Raw genomic sequence first — 21,192 nt, 5'->3', positions numbered from 1 at the left:
TGTTATGTTTGCAGCTTTTCGACGTCAAGTTTCCCTGTTACATTAGATCGCACATTTGCTGTTACATTAACACGGGTGGCTGCCACAAGGTGATGGTCTGAATCAATATTTGCTCCTCGTATCGATCGAAAATCTAAAACACTAAACGAATGCTTTTCGTCTATCACAACATGATCAATTTGATCATGCTTGATCAGCAGAAATCCAGGTGACCTTGTGTATATCGAGATGCTTGAATCTGGTGCTGCTACCTACCATGTTTTTTGCTGCCGCGAAGTCAATCAACCTCATGCCGGTGTCGGATGTTTCTTCATGTAGGCTGAATTTTCCGACGTTGGGGCCAAAAAAATGTTCCCTTCCGATTTTTGCACTAAAATCTCCTAGCAGGATTTTAATGTCATGGTCAGGGAAGCTGTCATATGCTGCCTCTAGGCACTCGTAAAATATGTCATTGGCCTGCTCATCTTTGTCTTCAGTCGGAGCATGGGCGCAAATAAGACTGATGTAGAATAACGTTTATACGGATTATAGCAAATCGCTCATCTCATCATATCAGCATATACAGCTATGTAATTTTCCTGCTAAGCTTTCTCTGTTTCTAACTCCAGATTCAAAAAGGTTGCAGCCTGTACAGGTGTAGCTTCTTCATTGGACCACTACCAGATGCCGGGCAGATTCTGTCTAATGTGCCATCAATTCGTGCCCAATACGAATTTGAGGCATTGACCGAGTAATAATCGGGTCTTTTGGATCGTAGACCCCATCTGTCGGTGAAATGACGTGGTTTGTATCGGTAGCTGATGCTCTTCTGCTGCTAAAGAAGGTGGATGTTCTCCGAGGTTTGTATACAGCATGTATTCTTGAATTGCTTCCTTAACGGTATAAATTTGCTGCTTGATTGGCCTCTATTGATATAGCGGAACCCTTTTGTACCTGTATACCATAAATATCCTTTCTGGTATGCTTAGTAGTTTGTGGGGGCATATCCATAAAATGATTTGGTTTGTATGGCTCCTTTTATATCACCTAAACAGATATTGCATCGACAGATATTCCCCTCTTCATGTAAGTGGTCGATTTATAGGGGGTTTTCAGAAAAAAAAATCCAGAAAGAAATGTATTTGAAAATCGACATTTCCGATTTTCTACCAGCAAATCTACACGTACATCTTATTTCCCTTCTCCTCCATATGAAATAGTTTATTTTTTCTAGATTTTACTTTCAATAAATTACGTGCTTTAATAAAACACAATGTAAACAATATCAAAACCTACATTAAATTACCGTCGTGTAATATCGCCAATCCCTTTCAATTTCAATAGCAACGCCGTTATGTTTGTTATTCATCAGACAACTACTATGGTTGTTTGACAGTCAGTAATCGATAAATGAGCTGACAGTCCAAAATGATAGTGTGTACTCGACTTAAAGTCGATTAATCGAGTCGTGTAGTCGAAAGTCAATTTACTTATCCCTAAATTATACACTTTTGTCGCCTACCGAAAAAATATAACTTTTTGAATACAAAAAACCTGTGGAAATCTATCAAAACAATGTTTAACAATTAGAACAAATAAAACTCTATTGAATTTCAGTGAAGTTGGTGAGTAAAAACGACGAGAAAGTGTCGAAAAATATGTTTGTGATTTTCGTCGGTCGCTTCGATGTGCAAATGCGTGTCTATGTGTGTGTGCGTTTTTAGTTGATTTTTCTCAGGTTTAGGTACGTACACACACGCTGCTGCTGTTGGCTGTTCTATATGCGTGTGTGTGTTTGTGCCAAGTGTGTTTTGTTCTTTTATGCTATTTTTTTGGGCAAAATAAAAGGAGAAATAATTAGTTGATATTGAAGATAAAAGTTCCCAATAATGTTTTGATAAATTTTGTGAATGTTTTGTTGTTGTTCTTGTAGTAAACAATTCGTCAATGGACTGCTGCAAACAGATTCGGTTTGTCTGCCTGCCATATCGCTGCTTCATATGAATTTTTGCAAAACAAATTAAAAAAATAAACGAAATGCCTATAACAATCAACGACGACGTCGGCAAGGCTTGCGTTTGTTTGTGAGTGTGTGTGTTTTTTGTGGTGCTGTTTTACAACATTAAACGCGGCGCTAAGTTCGTTCGTCGTACACAAGCCAATGTAATTGGTTTTTCGTTTTTTGGAATTTTGGTGACTTAATTTTGGTTAAAGTGCAAATTAAAACCAAACAAAATTTCATCCATATGCGAAGTCTCCGCTCAACTTGTTCTGATGCCTGCTAAGTAGTATTGAACTTCTGTCGAATGTTTGTTTACGGTTGGTCTTCGGGGGTATTGTGCGAATATCCCAGCATACAAATTGATTGTGTGAAAATAATTATATTAATGTGAAAATAATCCGGGCTTAATAGTTGTTAGAAAAAATGCAAATATTGGAAAGAAGTCAATTTTAGTGCTATATATGGACTTAGGACCCGGAACAATTCTTTTTTAGAATAAAAAAACGATCAGTTTTTTCTGATTTTTTTTCCAGAGGTTGTCGATTTCACCATAATTATGGAGATACATATTTTTTTGGGACATACCCGGTTATCCATTTATTTGAACCGAAAGCTCGGGTGCGGGTAAGCGGTTATGCCCGATTCTACGGATCCGATTAATATAAAATTGGATTCATTTTAAAGATATACCCGGTTCTACGGATCCGATTAATACAAAATGTGATTAATTTTAAAAATATACCCGGTTTTACGGATCCGATTAATACAAAATGGGATTCATTTTAAAAATATAAGGGGCTATCTCAAACCGTTTGGGAGATAGAGTCAGTAAACTGGTTTTTGGGCCCCGATTTTTTTTTTTTTGGTAAAATTACCTAAAAGTCGAACTTGGGTCCATTATACCGACTAACCGGGTTCGTCCTCCAAGAAAATCATATATCCTCATAAGTAAGTTAAAAATACACATCTCCAGAAAACAATTCAAAAAAGTCCAATCGTTTTTATTATACTAGAGTTAGGCCGGCCCCTATAAAAGGGAACCAATGGAATTACAAATTTATACCCATATTTGAATTTTAAAAATACAAGGCCCATATGTTAGGTTAGGGAGGTACGCTTGCTAATTTGCAACCGTTCACTCAGAGACAATTGTTCATTGTGATCATCCTTCGTACCTGAAAAGAAAAGAGAGTGGAAGAGAGGAAAAATAGTCGGAGTTGGAGATCCTAGAAAGTGGTTACTTTAGCCATGGCAAATTTTTGACAAAGCCTATGATCTGATTGGGGGCTATTTTGGAGAAGAAAGCTAGGTTATCAATTTCATATTTTGCAAACTGTCTGTGTCTTCTGCCACTAAGCGATGGATATCTACAGAGGATATGTTAAATTGTTTCTAGCTCCTCTTCGTCCTCCCATAGACGACAGTAATTTTCTCAGTTTGTATCACATTTTGAAGTGAGAGATCTGAACTGTTATAATTTCCACAATGCTTTTAATCTCTCTCTTATTATGGGGCAACAGCGAAGAAGTTCTTCGGCGAGGGAATTGAGGACAGATAGCTTTCGAGATTCTGCAAACAGGTTCTCTTGGCCATCTGTTGCCGACTACCTCGCCGTAGATCAACGGATTTTGCCAATGAAATAGCCAATGGGCGGTTGAACAAATCTCTCAATCGGGAGGTTGGACGACTGTGAACCCCCTCGAGCAAGCCCGTCAGCAATCTCATTCCCTTTTATATGTTACTATGTCCTGGAGCCCAACATAAATTAACTATCCGTCGTATGGCCCATATGTTAGGACCATAAGCCGATTATTGAGCTTAACTCTAGTTTAGTAAAAACAATCCACAATTTTTTTCCAGAGGTAGGTATTATTATAATTTTGAGGATATACCCGGAAATTCGGGTACGGACACCTGGTTCTACGGTTATTAAAAAATGTTTCTATTGATTATTGTCATCTAACGAAAAATCGTTTTTGGGACCTGGATTGTTTTGAAAACCTTTTGAAATCTCATGCCGAAGGCTGGCCAACTGCAAAACTATTATATTTAAAGTTCCTAGATTCTGCCTAAGGAGGACATTTTAAAATCATTATATGGGGGATATATAAGCATATGAAATATGTTCTGCAGGGATTTTTATCAATCTCCGAAAAAAAATTCTTTATTATTGGCTTTTTAACCTCTAACTTTTCGAAATTCCACGTCTTTCGGATGACAAAATGATCGAGCATAAGCGGAAAACAGAATGCTTTCCTGAGAACTACAACATGGTGTCTCGTTCCTTGTCAAGATGCAATACTTACTTGGTTGTTATAGAAGTAGCCATCCAAACCAATCCACTTTTTGGATAGGCACACACCATCTAGGCAGAGAAATCCAGGGGTAAATAAGGGTGCCTCTAGATCTACAGACCGTGCGGTAAACCTGGACCTTATCCACACTGATACTTTGCATTCAATCGGTACAGACAGAACCACATTTACAAGAAATATACATAGCAGTATAAGCTGCTACAACAACAACGCTTCCGAACGCATTGAGTTCAATTCGGCCATTCCGTGACAGTTGTAGCAAACATTCTGTTTGGCGGCCTCGTCTTCATCAGTGTTTAAGGTTTGCAGACAGGGTCCCGATTGCATTTGAACGGATCCTTTCTGATACCTTGGTGCCGCAACAAATAAAAGACTATGCCATGGCCGACCTCAAGTCCTCACTTCAAAAAACTTTCTATGGAGCCGAATTTTAAATCCTTCTTTTTCACCAAAAAATAAAAAATGTTATTGTTTGCGATTTTTTGTCTAATATTGGTCTGGCTACCTTGGCAACAACAGATTCGAACTATACAAGACCAGATCCAAATCAACCTCAACATGTTTCCATATCAGTGGGGTTTACGATCCTAGACGACCCGAGTCTAACTCGGCCAACGTGTGTCAACTCAACCCATTGTGTAAAAGCAATAGGGCTGCTACAACAACATCAACCTTTACAAACTATGACGACCAATGCCAATATACCAGACCACTCTTCTGTTTCTTCAAACCCCTTCATTTTCGATGATGTCAGTGCAAGGATAGTAAGAGAAAGAATGCAATTCCTGGCGAGGATGAAGATCCTAACTCCATCTCAACGTCGAGAGCGAAGTCTCGAGACTTCTAAGGCAGCTGACCATTTATGTCGAGGCTATTGTTCATGACCTTCCCATCGTAACGATGGATGAATTATCAGCACAAAAAAGAATCGAACTCGTCAATACCAAAGAGATCTCTGACAAAACGATTTACCGGAGATCAGTTTACTTCTGCAACCGATTTATCGGACGAGACAGGGACTCCATCACCGGAATGAAATTCCTTCTAATTAAAAGGAATCTCTAATTCATTTGAAAGTTCTCTGGGAACTATCCGAAGTCAACCTTGCATCCCATCCAAAGGAGAAGATTGTGAGCAGTCTGTGCACAACCAGGACGTTGATGGCTGAGACTTGTGATCACTTAGCACACCAAAAGGTATCTCTGAGTGTCGAGAGTTCCCTGACACCAACTTCCACTGCGAAGGAGGGCAAGGTAGTGATGAAGTCATGCCGAAGGAGAAACTGTAGAAAGGCAAGCAGAAAAACTGTTTAAACACAACCCTCCTCTGAGCAAACAAACGAACCTACCAATTCGCCTACTGCTGAAAATGGCAAAAATATTTGTATGCGTCGATAAAGTCACTGAAAAATCCTGGCAAGAGTGGAAAGCCAAACTCGCTGTCTGGAAGCATGAAACGCTGAAACCCAGAAAAATTATCTACATCCACTAAATCGCCCTCCAGCATTTAAATGTGAATAAATCTTATGTGTCTCGCACCATCGCTCGTTACCGTGATACTGGTAGCGTAGCCCGATGTCAAGGAAGTGGACAGAAGAAAGCAGCAACAGAAATGATTGAAACCCGCGTCGCAGTGGCCGAAAATGGATCGTGAGCTGAACATATCGCAATATTTCATTCAGCAAATATTGAAAAATGACACGCAAACATTTTGGCCGCAGACCTTTGACACTCCAACAGGACTAAGCACCATCGTATTCAGCACGCGCCACCCAAAAAAGGTTACAAAATGAGGTTCCTCGCTACATTTCCAGCGCACAATTGCCACCAAAATCTCCGGATACCAATCCGTTGGACTATGTATCTGGAGTATTTTGGAAAGCAAGGTTGGCACTAAAAAATACCAAATGTCGATCACCTCAAGCAAGCGCTTCGCCGGGAATGGGCCAAAATACCGCAGAGCAACATTCGGGCAGCAGTTTCATTGGCCGTTTGAAGGCTATAATTTGTGTCAATGGTGACCAATTCGAACAAATTTAAACTTATTTTAAAATTTGATGCTATCTCCGACAGATTTTTACTTTCATTTAATAAAATTAAAAAAAAATAAATTAAAAATGTTTTTATGAAACCTACATTAAAAAACCTTTTTTTCAGAATTTAATGTCCCCTAATTCAATTTACTTTTTAAGTACACAATTTTTTCTTTTTATAAAATTTTAATATTTAAATACACACATATTTTCTATTGTTTAATACTTTCATATTTTCTTTTCAGAAATTACAATTTGAATTTCATTACCATATTTTTTCGGAACATCTCTCTATATGCATTTCAACAAAACAATAAATATAAATGCCACATAAAAACCGAGACAATAACTCAATAAAATAAAATTGGAAATATGAATCCGACGGAATTGAGAATGATGTGGATGAGTCAATACAATCCCAATGAACGTATTACACTTGAAGATGCTGCATCATTTTTCAATCAAAATGTTGGTCTGTCCGTAATGGAGGATATTGGTCAACAGCAGCAGCAACAACAACAACAGCAGCAGCAACAAGCAATGGTAAGTGTTTTAGCGAATAAGAATCACAAAAAAAAAAATGAAGCACGGAACTACTAACATTCAGCACCAAAACTCAAATCATATTTTGCCTAACTTATTTTCTTTCACTTTGTTTCATTTTATTCGTTTCATTATTTCCTATTTTATGTATAATATCTGGAATATATATTATTTTCAACTTTTTTACCAAAAACAAAATAACTTTCATTTCAAAATTTTATTTCTCTATTTGTTTTTCTTTTTTTCTTTTCATATGTGTATATTCGGTTTCCAAAACAAAATCAAATCTACGTTTATTTCACAACAAAAACCTAACCCCCCTACAAAACAACAAAAACAACAAAAAACAATTTTTTTACTTTATGTTTTGAAAACAAAAAATTAAATAAATTTAAAAAAATATATACAAAACCCCGCCTGGGCTACAAACACACAAAAAATGGCAACACACACCCATCTCTGTGCAGGATGTCAATTCAATGATGAACTTAGTTGGGGGGGACTTCAATAATCAGGCAGCAGTTGCTGCTGCTGCAGTGGCAGCATCATCGGCAGCGCTTGGTTTACAGCCCACCACACTATTGGCCACAAACACCAACGATATTTACAACTTCGCCCAAATGGGTTTGCATCAGCAATTGTTGCAACAATCGGCAGCAGCGGTATTTCAAAATTACACCAATATCGAAGATATGGCAAGTGTTTCGGCAGCAGCAACTGCGGCGAATTTCAATAATGCCCTCAATGTTGCCTCGGCAACGGCCGGGGGTGGTGGCATTTTGGTTAACAGCAATGGTAGGCCCATAACTACTGCCCAATTTTTGGCCAATGCAGCGGCTGGCAATGGGGGAGGTGGTGGAATCCTTCAACAGTCACAAACAACACAACAACAGCAGCATCAGCCGCAGCAACAACAACACCAGCAGCAGCAGACCCAAATGTACGATGATTCTGCTGTTAGCTATGGTGGTGATGACTCCACTGAACTAACGCCCAAAAAGGAAATTATCAACATTGATGATTTTGTCATGATGACCGATTCCAATTCCTATGATGAAGATGGTGATTTTATCAACGACAATGATAAATCAACAAGTGGCGGCATCGATATTACCCAACCCCACGGGGTCAACGATAACGATTTGTTGACCATGTCAATGGGTGGAAAACACAAATTACTAAGTGATGCTGCTGCTGCAGCAGCGGCTGCAAGTCACCGCAGTGGTGGTGGCGATAGTCCGTCATCTGTAACAACTGGTGGTTCTTCGACCACAACGGGTGGTGGAACTTCAAGTCTACGTTCTCAGCGTAAAACACGTAAAATTGAACCGGTCAATCGGCCAGGTTTAGTTTTAAAAACACCAATTGCCTATAAGGGCAATATTGATCCATCTGTAATACCAATACAAAAAGATGGCATGGGTAGGTCTTTTCTTCTTCTTCTTTTTTATAAATTGAGTTTTTAATGTATTGATTTTTTTGCAATTATTTTTTGTGGTAGATATTTTGTTGAATTTTTTTCTTTATATATATATATATGGTGTATTACTTTGATACCACAGATTACTAATAACATATACTAGGAGGATTGCGGATTAATGGTGATTTTCCAGGTTGATTTTTGAAATATATTTTTATAAAGACCTAGAGAGGGCTTGGATTTTTAAAGATTTTGTTTTTCAAATACCTAGACAAGGCGTGGATTTTTAAATATTATTTTTTCAGGGGCCGAGACTAGGCGTGGATTTTTAAAGAATATTTCTTCAGGGACCCAGACAAGGCGTGGATTCTTCAAGGACTATTAGAGACGTGGATTTTTCAAAGACTATTAGAGGCGTGATTTTTTTAATGACTATTAGAGGCGTGATTTTTTTAATGACTATTAGAGACGTGGATTTTTAAAGAATATTTTTTCAGGGACCCAGACAAGGCGTCGATTTTTCAAGGACTATTAGAGACGTGGATTTTTCAAAGACTATTAGAGGCGTGATTTTTTTAATGACTATTAGAGACGTGGATTTTTCAAAGACTATTAGAGACGTGGATTTTTCAAAGACTATTAGAGGCGTGATTTTTTAATGACTATTAGAGACGTGGATTTTTAAAGAATATTTTTTTCAGTGACCTAGAACTAATTAGTCTACGGTAGACATGACCGAAGTTATGGGCATGGACGATCTACATGGGATCATTAGATTTATTCACGATAGTCTAGAGAAGCAGAGAGTATGGATCTTGATGTGCCCAAACGAAAGCAGGTCTGTGTCGACCGACTGGTCCTGTGTCGGCACATGTCGACAATAAGCTTCAGAGACAGACTGCAACTGAATCGATATCCGTAGAGCAATTCTGCGCCAAAAATGAAATGTGAAGAGTAGTTCATGCTTGAATGTTATAACAGCATTTACCCATCTAGAGGCTGTAATAATTTGGCAAACTGATGTCATTACTTTTATTTATGGCGCTACCAAGGTATATGAAATCTTTGACTACGTCGAAGGTGTATTTCTCAAGTTCCACAGTTGGTCCGAGTCTACTGGACTTCTTGCGCATTGATACCATCAACTTGGTCTCCTCGCCATTTACTTCCAGACCCACTTTGACAGACTCCTTCTCAATTTGTTCAAAGGTGGCTGTTACCGCTCTCAATGTTCGACTCATTATGTCGATATTATGGGGGTAGGCGAATAACATGTGTTGTTTGGTGTACAGAGTGTCATTTCTGTTCACCTTTGCCTCTCGTAAGACCTTTTCCAGCAGGATATTAAACAGGTCACTCGACAAACTGTCACCTTGTCTGAATCCTCGTTTGGTATTGAAGTACTCAAAGACGTCCTTTCCGACTCTTAACTGCTGATATTGTGCCACTTAAAGTTATCCTGCATAGCTGTATTAATTTTACAGGAATGCCCAACGCAGGCATGGCTTTAAACACCTCTGAACGGATAGCGATGTCGAATGCGGCTTTATTATAGTCGAGGAATAGGTGGAATGTGTCGATGTGTTTTTCGTGGGCCTTTTCCAGCATTTGGCGCAAAGTTAAAAATTCGTAAATGGTGACCAGGTCTGAGGCCGCATTGGTCCAATAATGTCATTGATCATTGGCTTCATTCGTTCACACAGCACTCTGGATAACACTTTATATGCGATGGAAAGGAGACTTATTACTCAATAGTTGGCACGTATCGTCTTGTCTCATCTTTTTTGTGCACGGAAGACAGGATGCTGAGGTTCCAATCATTCGGCATGTAATCCTCTAGCCAAATTGTACTAATCAGTCTTGTACCAGTCTTGAATAGATTCGGCACCTTCTAATTTATTATTCAGCCTATTGATTGCTATTCTGATATCATCTTGGCTAGGTGGTATACACTCTATACCGTCATCTATTATTAGTTCTGGGATATCCTCTTCACCGCTACTATTTGATGCCAGAAGTTTTGCAAAATGCTCCTTCCAAATCCTCAACACCTTGTCTGTATCTGTCACCAGGATTCCTTCTTCATCTCTACAGGAGGATGAGCCTCCGGATTGTTGTTTTACTCGTTGGTAAAATTTCCGGACTTCACACTTTTCTTGTTCTTTCTTTGGATACATAGTCCCCCAAAGGTGTTCCGTCCATTATTCAATTTCAATTTATTTCATATACGAGAATCTAGCCCAAAGGTCCAAGATCGATTTCAAAAACAACAAAATATAGACTACTTTTAGGAATTTTATGTTATACAAAGTTCGGCTCGGTCGAACTTGACGATTTTTTATTTGTTTCTAATACAATTTTCGATTTTCCATGTCTCACAAATATCCAGATATAGTCACACGCGGGGAAATTAAAAAAATATATATATTCATCGTCCGATATAGGCTCCTCATGTCTCATAAGAGAAGATTTTTTTAAGAAGATTGAATTTTTTTCAACAATTGGTTATTTTAGATTCTCAAAAGATAGACGGTTATAAAATGTTAAACCACAAACCTCTTTAATTCTATGTTATGGAGGTGATGGTTATACAAGTGACCTTCCCGTCGCAATTATCTCCTCGTTACGAACTCTTCTTAATCGTGTCTTCGCTTATTCGAAATGTATTTTGTTTTTTCAATTTCTCTTTCAAGCGGTTTGTGAACGCTGCGGAGCAATAGGTCGAGGAATAGGTGGATGTGTCGATGTGTTTTTCGTGGGCCTTTTCCAGCATTTGGCGCAAAGTTAAAAATTCGTAAATGGTGACCAGGTCTGAGGCCGCATTGGTCCAATAATGTCATTGATCATTGGCTTCATTCGTTCACACAGCACTCTGGATAACACTTTATATGCGATGGAAAGGAGACTTATTACTCAATAGTTGGCACGTATCGTCTTGTCTCATCTTTTTTGTGCACGGAAGACAGGATGCTGAGGTTCCAATCATTCGGCATGTAATCCTCTAGCCAAATTGTACTAATCAGTCTTGTACCAGTCTTGAATAGATTCGGCACCTTCTAATTTATTATTCAGCCTATTGATTGCTATTCTGATATCATCTTGGCTAGGTGGTATACACTCTATACCGTCATCTATTATTAGTTCTGGGATATCCTCTTCACCGCTACTATTTGATGCCAGAAGTTTTGCAAAATGCTCCTTCCAAATCCTCAACACCTTGTCTGTATCTGTCACCAGGATTCCTTCTTCATCTCTACAGGAGGATGAGCCTCCGGATTGTTGTTTTACTCGTTGGTAAAATTTCCGGACTTCACACTTTTCTTGTTCTTTCTTTGGATACATAGTCCCCCAAAGGTGTTCCGTCCATTATTCAATTTCAATTTATTTCATATACGAGAATCTAGCCCAAAGGTCCAAGATCGATTTCAAAAACAACAAAATATAGACTACTTTTAGGAATTTTATGTTATACAAAGTTCGGCTCGGTCGAACTTGACGATTTTTTATTTGTTTCTAATACAATTTTCGATTTTCCATGTCTCACAAATATCCAGATATAGTCACACGCGGGGAAATTAAAAAAATATATATATTCATCGTCCGATATAGGCTCCTCATGTCTCATAAGAGAAGATTTTTTTAAGAAGATTGAATTTTTTTCAACAATTGGTTATTTTAGATTCTCAAAAGATAGACGGTTATAAAATGTTAAACCACAAACCTCTTTAATTCTATGTTATGGAGGTGATGGTTATACAAGTGACCTTCCCGTCGCAATTATCTCCTCGTTACGAACTCTTCTTAATCGTGTCTTCGCTTATTCGAAATGTATTTTGTTTTTTCAATTTCTCTTTCAAGCGGTTTGTGAACGCTGCGGAGCAATAGGTGTCAAACATACATTCTATACGAAATCGCGTCGTTTTTGTAGTATGGCATGTGCTCGTGGTGAATTGTATTCTCTAGTGGTGAATAAGCAAGGATATTCAACGACGCAACAGCAGCAGCAACAACAGACCGCCCTCTTTAATATGGAGAATAATTTCAATGAAAATAAAATGCAACAGCAGCAGCAACAACAACATGGTGAACAGGCAACGAGTGGGGGTGCAGCGGATGCTGGTCAACAGCAAACAATGTTGGCGGCCGCACAGCAAGCTAACGATGTTGAAATGGCATTACGTGTGGCCCACATAAAAAATACCAATTATCGTTTTCGCATAACCGACCAATCGAAAATTACCCAAATTAATGGTTTGGGAGAACCGATAAATATTAATAATAATAATCACAACAACAACAACAACAACAATAATAATGTAACGACAAATAATACAACAACAACAGCTGTAGCTGCAGCGGCAGCAGGCGGAACAGCAACAGGGACTGTGGGTAGTATAGGTGGTGCGGGTGGTGTGGATACAAAAGCCGTGGCACCTATGGCGGGACAAGTACCACCCACCCAACTTCCCATAAATTCCGCTCCGAACACTGCTGCTGGTGGTATGCCACAATATACCACAGACAGCGAACAGTTGGCCGAAATGACCGGCACCCCCAAAGCTTTACGGATGTATCGTGATGTTATGCCCCAGGATGAGCTACCACAAATTCCAAAATATGATCGTCTTCCAACACCGTGTCCACAAATGGAAAAAATCATTAGTATACGACGGAAACTGTACGACCCCACACATTCGTATGATTGGACACCGCGATTGGGTCGTGAAGATTTCTATGCTGCACCGGTGACATGTTTCCATCATGCACCCGGCTGTGATGTATGGGATAATTTGGGTATCGACATGAAGGTGGAGGTTGAGAACACGGACTGTGATCAAGTGGAGGTAATACAACCCGGTCAGACGCCGCATTCATTTTGGGTGGCGACAATTTTGGATATTCAGGGTTATAAGGCCCTGATGCGGTATGAAGGTGGGTAGAAAACTGCATTTCAATTTCATATTTTTGTAATCATTTATTTCCATTTCCAGGTTTCGAAGAAGAAGCCCATGATTTCTGGGTGAATCTATGTAATTCAGAGGTACATGCCGTGGGTTGGTGTGCCACCAGAGGCAAACCCCTAATCCCGCCACGTTCCATTGAAAACAAATACAAAGATTGGAAAGATTTTCTGGTAACACGTTTGTCGGGTGCTCGCACCCTACCCTCAAGTTTCTATAATAAAGTCAACGATAGTATGCAGTCACGTTTTCGCCTTGGTTTAAATTTAGAATGTGTCGACAAGGATCGCATATCTCAGGTACGTTTGGCCACTGTCACAAAAATTGTTGGCAAACGTTTATTTCTGCGTTATTTTGATTCGGATGATGGCTTCTGGTGTCATGAGGATTCGCCGATCATACATCCGGTGGGTTGGGCCACAACGGTGGGTCACAATTTGGCAGCGCCGCAAGACTATTTGGAAAGAATGTTGGGTAAGTTATTGACATAGATAATTTAATTAATTTACATTATATTTTGGCTTCTCAGCTGGCCGTGATGCCATGATCGAGGTCCATGAAGATGATGCCACCATCGAACTCTTCAAAATGAATTTCACCTTTGAGGAATACTATTTGGAAAATAAGGCGAAGACATTTGTCGAAGGCATGAAACTGGAGGCTGTTGATCCTTTGAATCTTTCATCGATTTGTGTGGCCACCGTCATGGCTGTCCTGAAATTTGGTTATATGATGATAAGGATTGATTCATATCAACCAGATGCCACTGGAGCGGATTGGTAAGAAACTAATTTTTTTTGTAATATTATAAATCTCTTATGCATTTTGTTTCCTTAATCTCTAGGTTCTGCTATCATGAAAAATCTCCAAATATATTTCCGGTTGGCTTTTGTGCCACCAACAATATCGCATTAACGCCTCCGTATGGCTATACAGCTGCCAATTTTACATGGGAACAATATTTACGTGATACTAATTCCGTACCAGCCGGTTCACATTTATTTCATCGCACAGTGCCAAATCATGGTTTTGAGGTTAGTTTTTTGAACATTTCTGTAATAATATATTTTTAGATCCTAGAATGTCACCGTGTGGTACAGTGGAATCATATAACCCATAGTTAATTCTAAGATTCTAAAAGGGGAGGTTTTCAGAGGAAATAAGCGAATACGAGGCGAAGTTTTGGCTTATCTTTAAACAATCAAACACAATACGTGTTTAGTCTCCTACAGTAAAGTATGGCTTCCTTATAGCTGGGTTATTATGCGATCGCGTGCCTATCAGGATATGTTGATACCTCGATGTGTATTAGGTTTTGTTACCAAGTCCTTGCGCCAAATCCTGGAAAAGACCAACGAAAAACACATCGACACATTCCACCTATTCGTCTACTATAAAACCGAATTCGACAGCCATATCCGTTCAGAGGTGTTTAAAGCAATGTCTGCGTTCGGCATTCCTGCAAAATTAATACCTATACCGAATAGCCGACGACTTCTATATAATGGGTCGAACATTGTAATGGTTATGGTTATGAATTTAGCGATTTTATATACCTCGGTACGGCCATAAAAAAAACTAATAACATCAGCTATGAAATCCAGAGGAGAATAGTGTTGGCCAGCAGATGTTACTATGGTCGGAATAAGCAACTCAAAAGCAAGGCCACCTCACGCCAGATCAAACTCACACTCTGCAATACGCTGATATTACCGTGCTGTTGTGTGGATCTGAAGCATGGGTACTTGCGCAAGCAGATGAGACAGTTCTTGGAGTGTTTGAGAGAAAAATTCTCCGAAAGATCTATGGACCGATCTGCGTCGACGGTGCCATCTATTATACAACATGTCGATGTCAGACTTATCGAGCTTCACCGATTACGTTGGCTAGGTCATGTTGTGAGAATGGATGAAGATGCCCCAACACAAAAGGCATAAAAAAGCGAGCCAACTGATGGCTCACGTACAAAAGGAAGGCCATGAATTAGATGGAAAGATCAAGTGGAAGAGAACATTTTAGAACCTTGTATTTCAAATAAGAAGAGCTGCGAGCAAGACTGGCGCGTCTGCAAAGGGAATAGCTGAACACCGCGTTATTAACCGGATATCAGTCCGCTTTTAGAAGATGATAACCGAAGCGGACTGATATCCGGTGGCATTCCGTCCTAGGTAATGACCACAGGGGTACAGCGCTGGCTGAGCAAATTGCGAGTTCAATATTTTGCACGGTTAATGAGGATGCTCCCATGAGTATAACAGGTGATTGCCACGTTTTGCTAGATATCACCATTGTTGCACCGGGTCTGATAAAATATGTAACCTGGCAACCTGTAATTTTACCTTCCTAGAATCGTCTCCGTAAAAAGACCACCCGACTTAATTATCTCTGAACGCCATACTTTCCTGAACCATGGGAAAGCTGTTTGGTAAGGTTTCAGAAATTTAATCAATCCTTGCTTTAGTGAACTATCCAATCCCTCAGACCCCCGGATAGCTAAGAGATATTTCCATAAAATCATTGCTACTGCTGCCGCTCGCTTCATATCTGCTGGTGGAATACCCGAAGTGAGACCAAACTTCCCAGCAGAGGCAACGGAATTGGCTAATGAGCGTGATGAATTCCGTGAACACCGAAAGTGACAGGGCGATAAAGAGTGTACTACGTCACATGCTACTGCTGCCGCTCGCTTCATATCTGCTTTTGGAATACCCAAAGTGAGACCAAACTTCCCAGCAGAGGCAATCGAAAGTGACAGGGCGAAAAGGAGTGTACTACGTCACATAGGGGCACTCCGAGCCGAGGTGTACGATTAAAATTTACAAAGGAGGACGTTGCATCAAAAACGCTAAGTCATCCAAAGCGTTGGGCCCGGACGGAATATCCACGATAATGCTTAAACAGCTGGATGAACCCAGTGTTGAGTATTTAACATCATCCCTCAACTTTATGTTAACCACCCACATAGTTGCTGGAAAGTAGGCAGGGTGGTCCCGCTACTGAAGCCTGTCGATGGAGAACTGATTCCGACCAATAACTACCCCATGATGTCACTGCTTTATGCGATAAGCTGAGAAGTAGGAACAAGATCCTCGAGTCGCTAGCCGGCAGAACTTGGGGCGCTGACAAAGAAACCTTCTTATTGACCTCTTATAAAGCAATAGGCCGGTCAGTGGTAAGCTATGCGGCGCCAGGGGGGTTTGCGAATGTAAGTGATATGCAGTGGAAGAACATACAGAGCTGCCAAAATGCTGTCCTCATGACTCCAGTGGACCACCTTCATGTGAAGACCAAGATCTTACACGTCCCTCGACACAATTATATGTTATCGATGTAGTAATTGCTTGGGTGTTATCGTCGGGAACACACCTGTCATAGCCTTATGGACAGAACTCCCCCGGCCGGGCACGTCAGCTGAGATCTTCATGATCTAGAGAGAGAGAGGTCCAAATATATAAACGTGAACAACTAGATCAAGAAGTCTATTAAGCAGGTCTACCATAATCCAACAAAGGAAAATCAGCTGCCCCGATAAACAAGAGTAGTCTTAGCTCAACTAACATCAGGATGGTTCAACCGCCTCAATTCATATTGGGCAAGAATTGGCGGCTTCATACCTAACACATGTTCTGCATGTAGACTAGGACCACACGACCACGACCACCTCTTCAACTGTACAGCTAAGACGACTTACCTAACCCCGAATTCACTATGGACACAACCAATTCAAGTTGCAACATTTTTAAATTTTATCCAATTCATTTTGTTCCCTTCCATTAATTTTCCTTTAAATTAAAATCATTTATTTTTTTCCATTTTTATAGGTTGGTATGAGTTTAGAATGTGCCGATCTTATGGATCCCCGATTGGTGTGTGTGGCCACAGTGTCGCGAGTGGTGGGGCGACTACTAAAAATCCATTTTGATGGATGGACTGATGAATATGATCAATGGCTTGATTGTGAATCATCGGATATTTATCCGGTGGGTTGGTGTGTATTGGTGGGCCATAAGCTCGAAGGACCTCCTGCGCCGGCACCAGCACCGCCAAAAACCGCACCCAAACCACGAGTGCAAAAGAAGCGCAAGAAAAGACCAGCAACAACAGCTAACAATAAAAATAACCACACATCGCCCAGTGAAAGTCAAGCACCTCAAGGTAAAGGTTGACAAAAAAAAATTATTGAAGATTATGAAATTTGTTTTCTTTTTTCAGTTAAAACTCGTACAATAGCTTTAAAGACAACACCCCATCTCCCTAAGCTTAGTATTAAATTGGAACTGAAACCGGAACATCACAATCCCGCCTTTTATGATAATAGCGCCGCCAATGCCGCCACCGCCGCCGATGATGATGACGAGGACGATGATATTGAGGAATATGATGAAGATACAAATAGTATGTTATCGAATCAATCATCATCCCATTTAATGGATACATCACATCCAGGAGGAGGAGCAGCAGCAGGAACAGCCACAACATCATCGTCGTCGTTGTTAATGAATCCTGCAGCAGCGGCGGCGGCTGCTGCTGCTGGAAATAGTGGTAGTAGTGAAACAAAAGTACGTAAGACTAAAAAATCGAATACGATTAAAAAACCTCAATCACCTGCACCGCCAATTGCAACACGCAAAGCAACTAGTTATATTGGGGTAAGTGGTAGTTGAACCCTGTAATAGTGCGTCGTTGCCCTGTTCTCACGATCTCTCTCTCAATCTATTTCCTCCCAATATCAAAATTCATCAATGTAAAAATTACCATCAAACATTTCATTCCATTCATTCCATTTTTATTGTTTTTTTGGTCAAATAGCTTTGGAAAGTTGTTCCGGAATATAGGCGCAACCATTGTGTGTAAGAAAAATATAATTTTGAGTTTCTATTGGATGTTCCGTCTATCAAGTTCTTGACAAGTTCAATGCCCATCATAAGGTCTAGTATTCCAAATTAATGGTATCTAAATTGCGTATCAACAAGTAATTAGAAGAGAAATTGGTAGGGCCCTCTCCGTTCGTTAACATGTAAAGGCTAACTAAGAACTCTTTAGATTATAAATATATTTTGATTCTGTAGGGATACCCAGCTATTCCCGACAGCAGCAACGTACACAGGATTTCATTTCGGGGGGGGGCCCGGTAGTACAAAATGAAAAAATTCGGTGTTGTAAACATAAATTTACTGTGAAAAAATTTCATTGTGATCCCCTTGGGTCCTATTCCGCCAACCATATGTGCAAGTAAAAGTGAGAATAGGCTCGGATGATAATGTTTAACCCTCAGCCTTATGTCTACTGATGCTATGTACACTTTGATACGGCAGACATGTTCCTCATCGCAGTACTGTTTTTACACTTGACGATTCTTTGGACCAAATCGCTTTTCAGACAGTTTGGAGTCGATTTACAAATGTCCATCCGTCTGTCTGGCTTGGGCCCACGATAACTCTCGGTAGGAGTAACCGACTTCATCAAAACTTTGCACATCGTAATATTTCTTTAAAACATAAATCAATTTCGAAGATGGGGAATATCGGTCCATTCCTTTTGGTACCTCCCACACAAAATGGTCAATAGTTTGCTGAAAATTAATTTTATTTTTTGGCTGAAAATTAATTTTTTTCGAAACAAACTTTGCAAAACACAATAGCTTTACCAATCCCAGATCATTTCCGAAAATGAGACCCATTGGTCCAGTACTTCAAGTACCTCCCCCACAAAGGGCCAAAATTTCCAATTTTCTATAAATCCAATATTAAGCGAATTCGAGTGTCCGAATTGGTCCAAATTCTGCACATGGTAAAATTTCTTTCAAGTTTGAATCAAAATCGGTCCATGCCCCCTCATAGGACCAAAATTTCCAATTTTTTAATCAATATCAAATCGTAATCTTTTTGGCAATCCTAGAACGAATAAAAAGATGGGACCCATCAGTCCACTCCTTCGGATACCTCCACCACAATGGGTCAAAATTTTGAATATCGGTGGGACCAAAAATCTATTCCCTTCCGATTTTTACATTAAAATCTCCTAACAGAATTTTAATGACATGGGCAGGGCAGCGGTTCAGCGGTCTGTTCATCTTTGTCTTCCGTCGGAGCGTGGGCGCAAATAAGACTGATGTAGAATAACTTCGCTTTTATACGGATTATAACAATTCGCTCATCTATTCGAGTGAATCTGGACATGAGGTCTTTCATTCTCCTATTAACCATAAGTCCGCTGCCAAATTCACGTCTCGTTTCATGACAGCTATTAGATTGGTGCATACGAAATGTCGGATTCTTGAGTGATTGTATAAAACTTCATATATTTTTTCAAAAGCTGTTTATTCAATCAAAGTATGCTCCAATCGATTTAATACACTTCTCCCAACGAGATTTTAAAACGTAGATGTCTGACTTAAAAAAATGTTGGTCTTTAAAATTAATAAACTCCGATATCGAGTTTTTTTAGACGGTCTTCATTTTTATAGCGTTTGCCCTTAAAACAGATCTAAATGCTTGAAAAAAAATGAAAATCGGTCGGCGAGAGATCCGGTGAATATGGTGGATGCTGCATGTGGATGCTGTTTTCTGCGATGTATGCGGCCAAGCGTTGTCATGGAGCAGTAGCGGACCAGGCCATGGGCGTACAATTTTTAACTTATCGTGCATCTCATGAATGTACTGGCAGTACTTTCATCCTGATAGCAAGTTTCCTTGTGAATACGGCTGGATCACAGACGTTTTGGGTCTTCCGCGCGGCCCAATCTGAAATTTTTCGAACCAACGCTGCACTTTCCGATCGTTAACCGAATTCTCCCCAAACGATTAGTTTATGTTGCGTGCCGCTTTTGCAGCACTATTACCAAGTTTGTACTCATATAAAAAAATGACGCGAATGTTGACAGAATTTGGGTTTGGCTTTCTTTTTCGTTGCTTTTTCATAGTAAGAGGGGGTTTCCGAGTATGGACAACTAATCCGACGTCTCAACGCACATATCAGCTCACAATAGAGATGAAAGAGGGGCCAAGATAAGCCTAGGCTTCGCCATGTTAGAGCCAATTAGAGCCTTTGCTTGAAATGTAATTTAAAAAATACATACCATAGCTACAATTCAGGATATCAAACTATCTTTTCATGTATAATATGGGTCCCCAGCAAAAAAATTATGTGAACTTTGACTATGATGAATATTTCATATACTCATCAAGGTCTTCCATCCCCAATAGCAATTTTCCACACCCAAAATCGTATCGCACAAATCACATGCAAATTCTAGCAGTTTTTGAAATCGAATAGCTCTGCACTTCTTCTAGAATAATTGCAGATTAAAATTACCTTTAGATTTGGAAAAAAAACTCAATTAGTTTATTTCAAACTTTTAGATCCATTATTTTTTTGCATTGTAACTAAAATCCATTTTAGAATATTCACTCCCATTCACATTGTACATATATATTAATTTTGCGCACTGTTATTGGCATTTACCAACCACCACAACCACCACACCCACCCAATCATATATTTCCATATATCTCACAATCATCAATATTTGAAATCAAATTATAAATTTTTTTTTTTTAATCTCTAAAATATGTTTCAATTGTCGCCGTTTATAGAACTCCTCGGTTAGCAGTACCAAATATATACCCCGTCTTAGCGACTGCAGTGACATTGATAGCAACAGCAGCAGCAATGCCGAACTGATGCCGGACACCTGGAATGTCTATGATGTTTCACAATTTCTGCGTGTCAACGATTGTACAGCCCATTGTGATACATTTAGTCGTAATAAAATCGATGGTAAGCGATTGCTCCAACTGTCGAAGGATGAAATTATCACCCTGTTGGGTATGAAGGTGGGACCTGCGTTAAAAATCTACGATCTAATACAACAGCTGAAGTGTAAAGTTAATCCGGGTAAATCGCGTATGCACAAAAATAATAAATATTTATAGTCCAAT

At 39.6% G+C, this 21,192-nt stretch overlaps 1 protein-coding gene across 1 annotated transcript; it reads left to right on the top strand.

Moving 5' to 3' along the window:
* The first annotated feature begins 6,681 nt into the window (after positions 1 to 6,681).
* On the top strand, positions 6,682 to 21,192 carry LOC133325125 (polycomb protein Sfmbt). Its single transcript, XM_061533952.1, is given in 12 exon segments — positions 6,682 to 6,836; positions 7,331 to 7,570; positions 7,706 to 8,293; positions 12,150 to 12,374; positions 12,447 to 12,560; positions 12,744 to 13,223; positions 13,283 to 13,726; positions 13,782 to 14,031; positions 14,097 to 14,286; positions 17,074 to 17,772; positions 17,821 to 17,901; positions 20,848 to 21,192. Coding segments are annotated over 12 exon segments (3,786 nt in total). The 5' UTR covers positions 6,682 to 6,700; the 3' UTR covers positions 21,187 to 21,192.

This window comes from Musca vetustissima, unplaced genomic scaffold, assembly GCF_032173495.1.
Source record: "Musca vetustissima isolate MV318-11 ecotype Yass unplaced genomic scaffold, APGP_CSIRO_Mvet_v1 utg13097, whole genome shotgun sequence".
Classification (NCBI taxonomy): domain Eukaryota; kingdom Metazoa; phylum Arthropoda; class Insecta; order Diptera; family Muscidae; genus Musca; species Musca vetustissima.
This window is presented reverse-complemented; position numbering and strand designations above follow the sequence as displayed.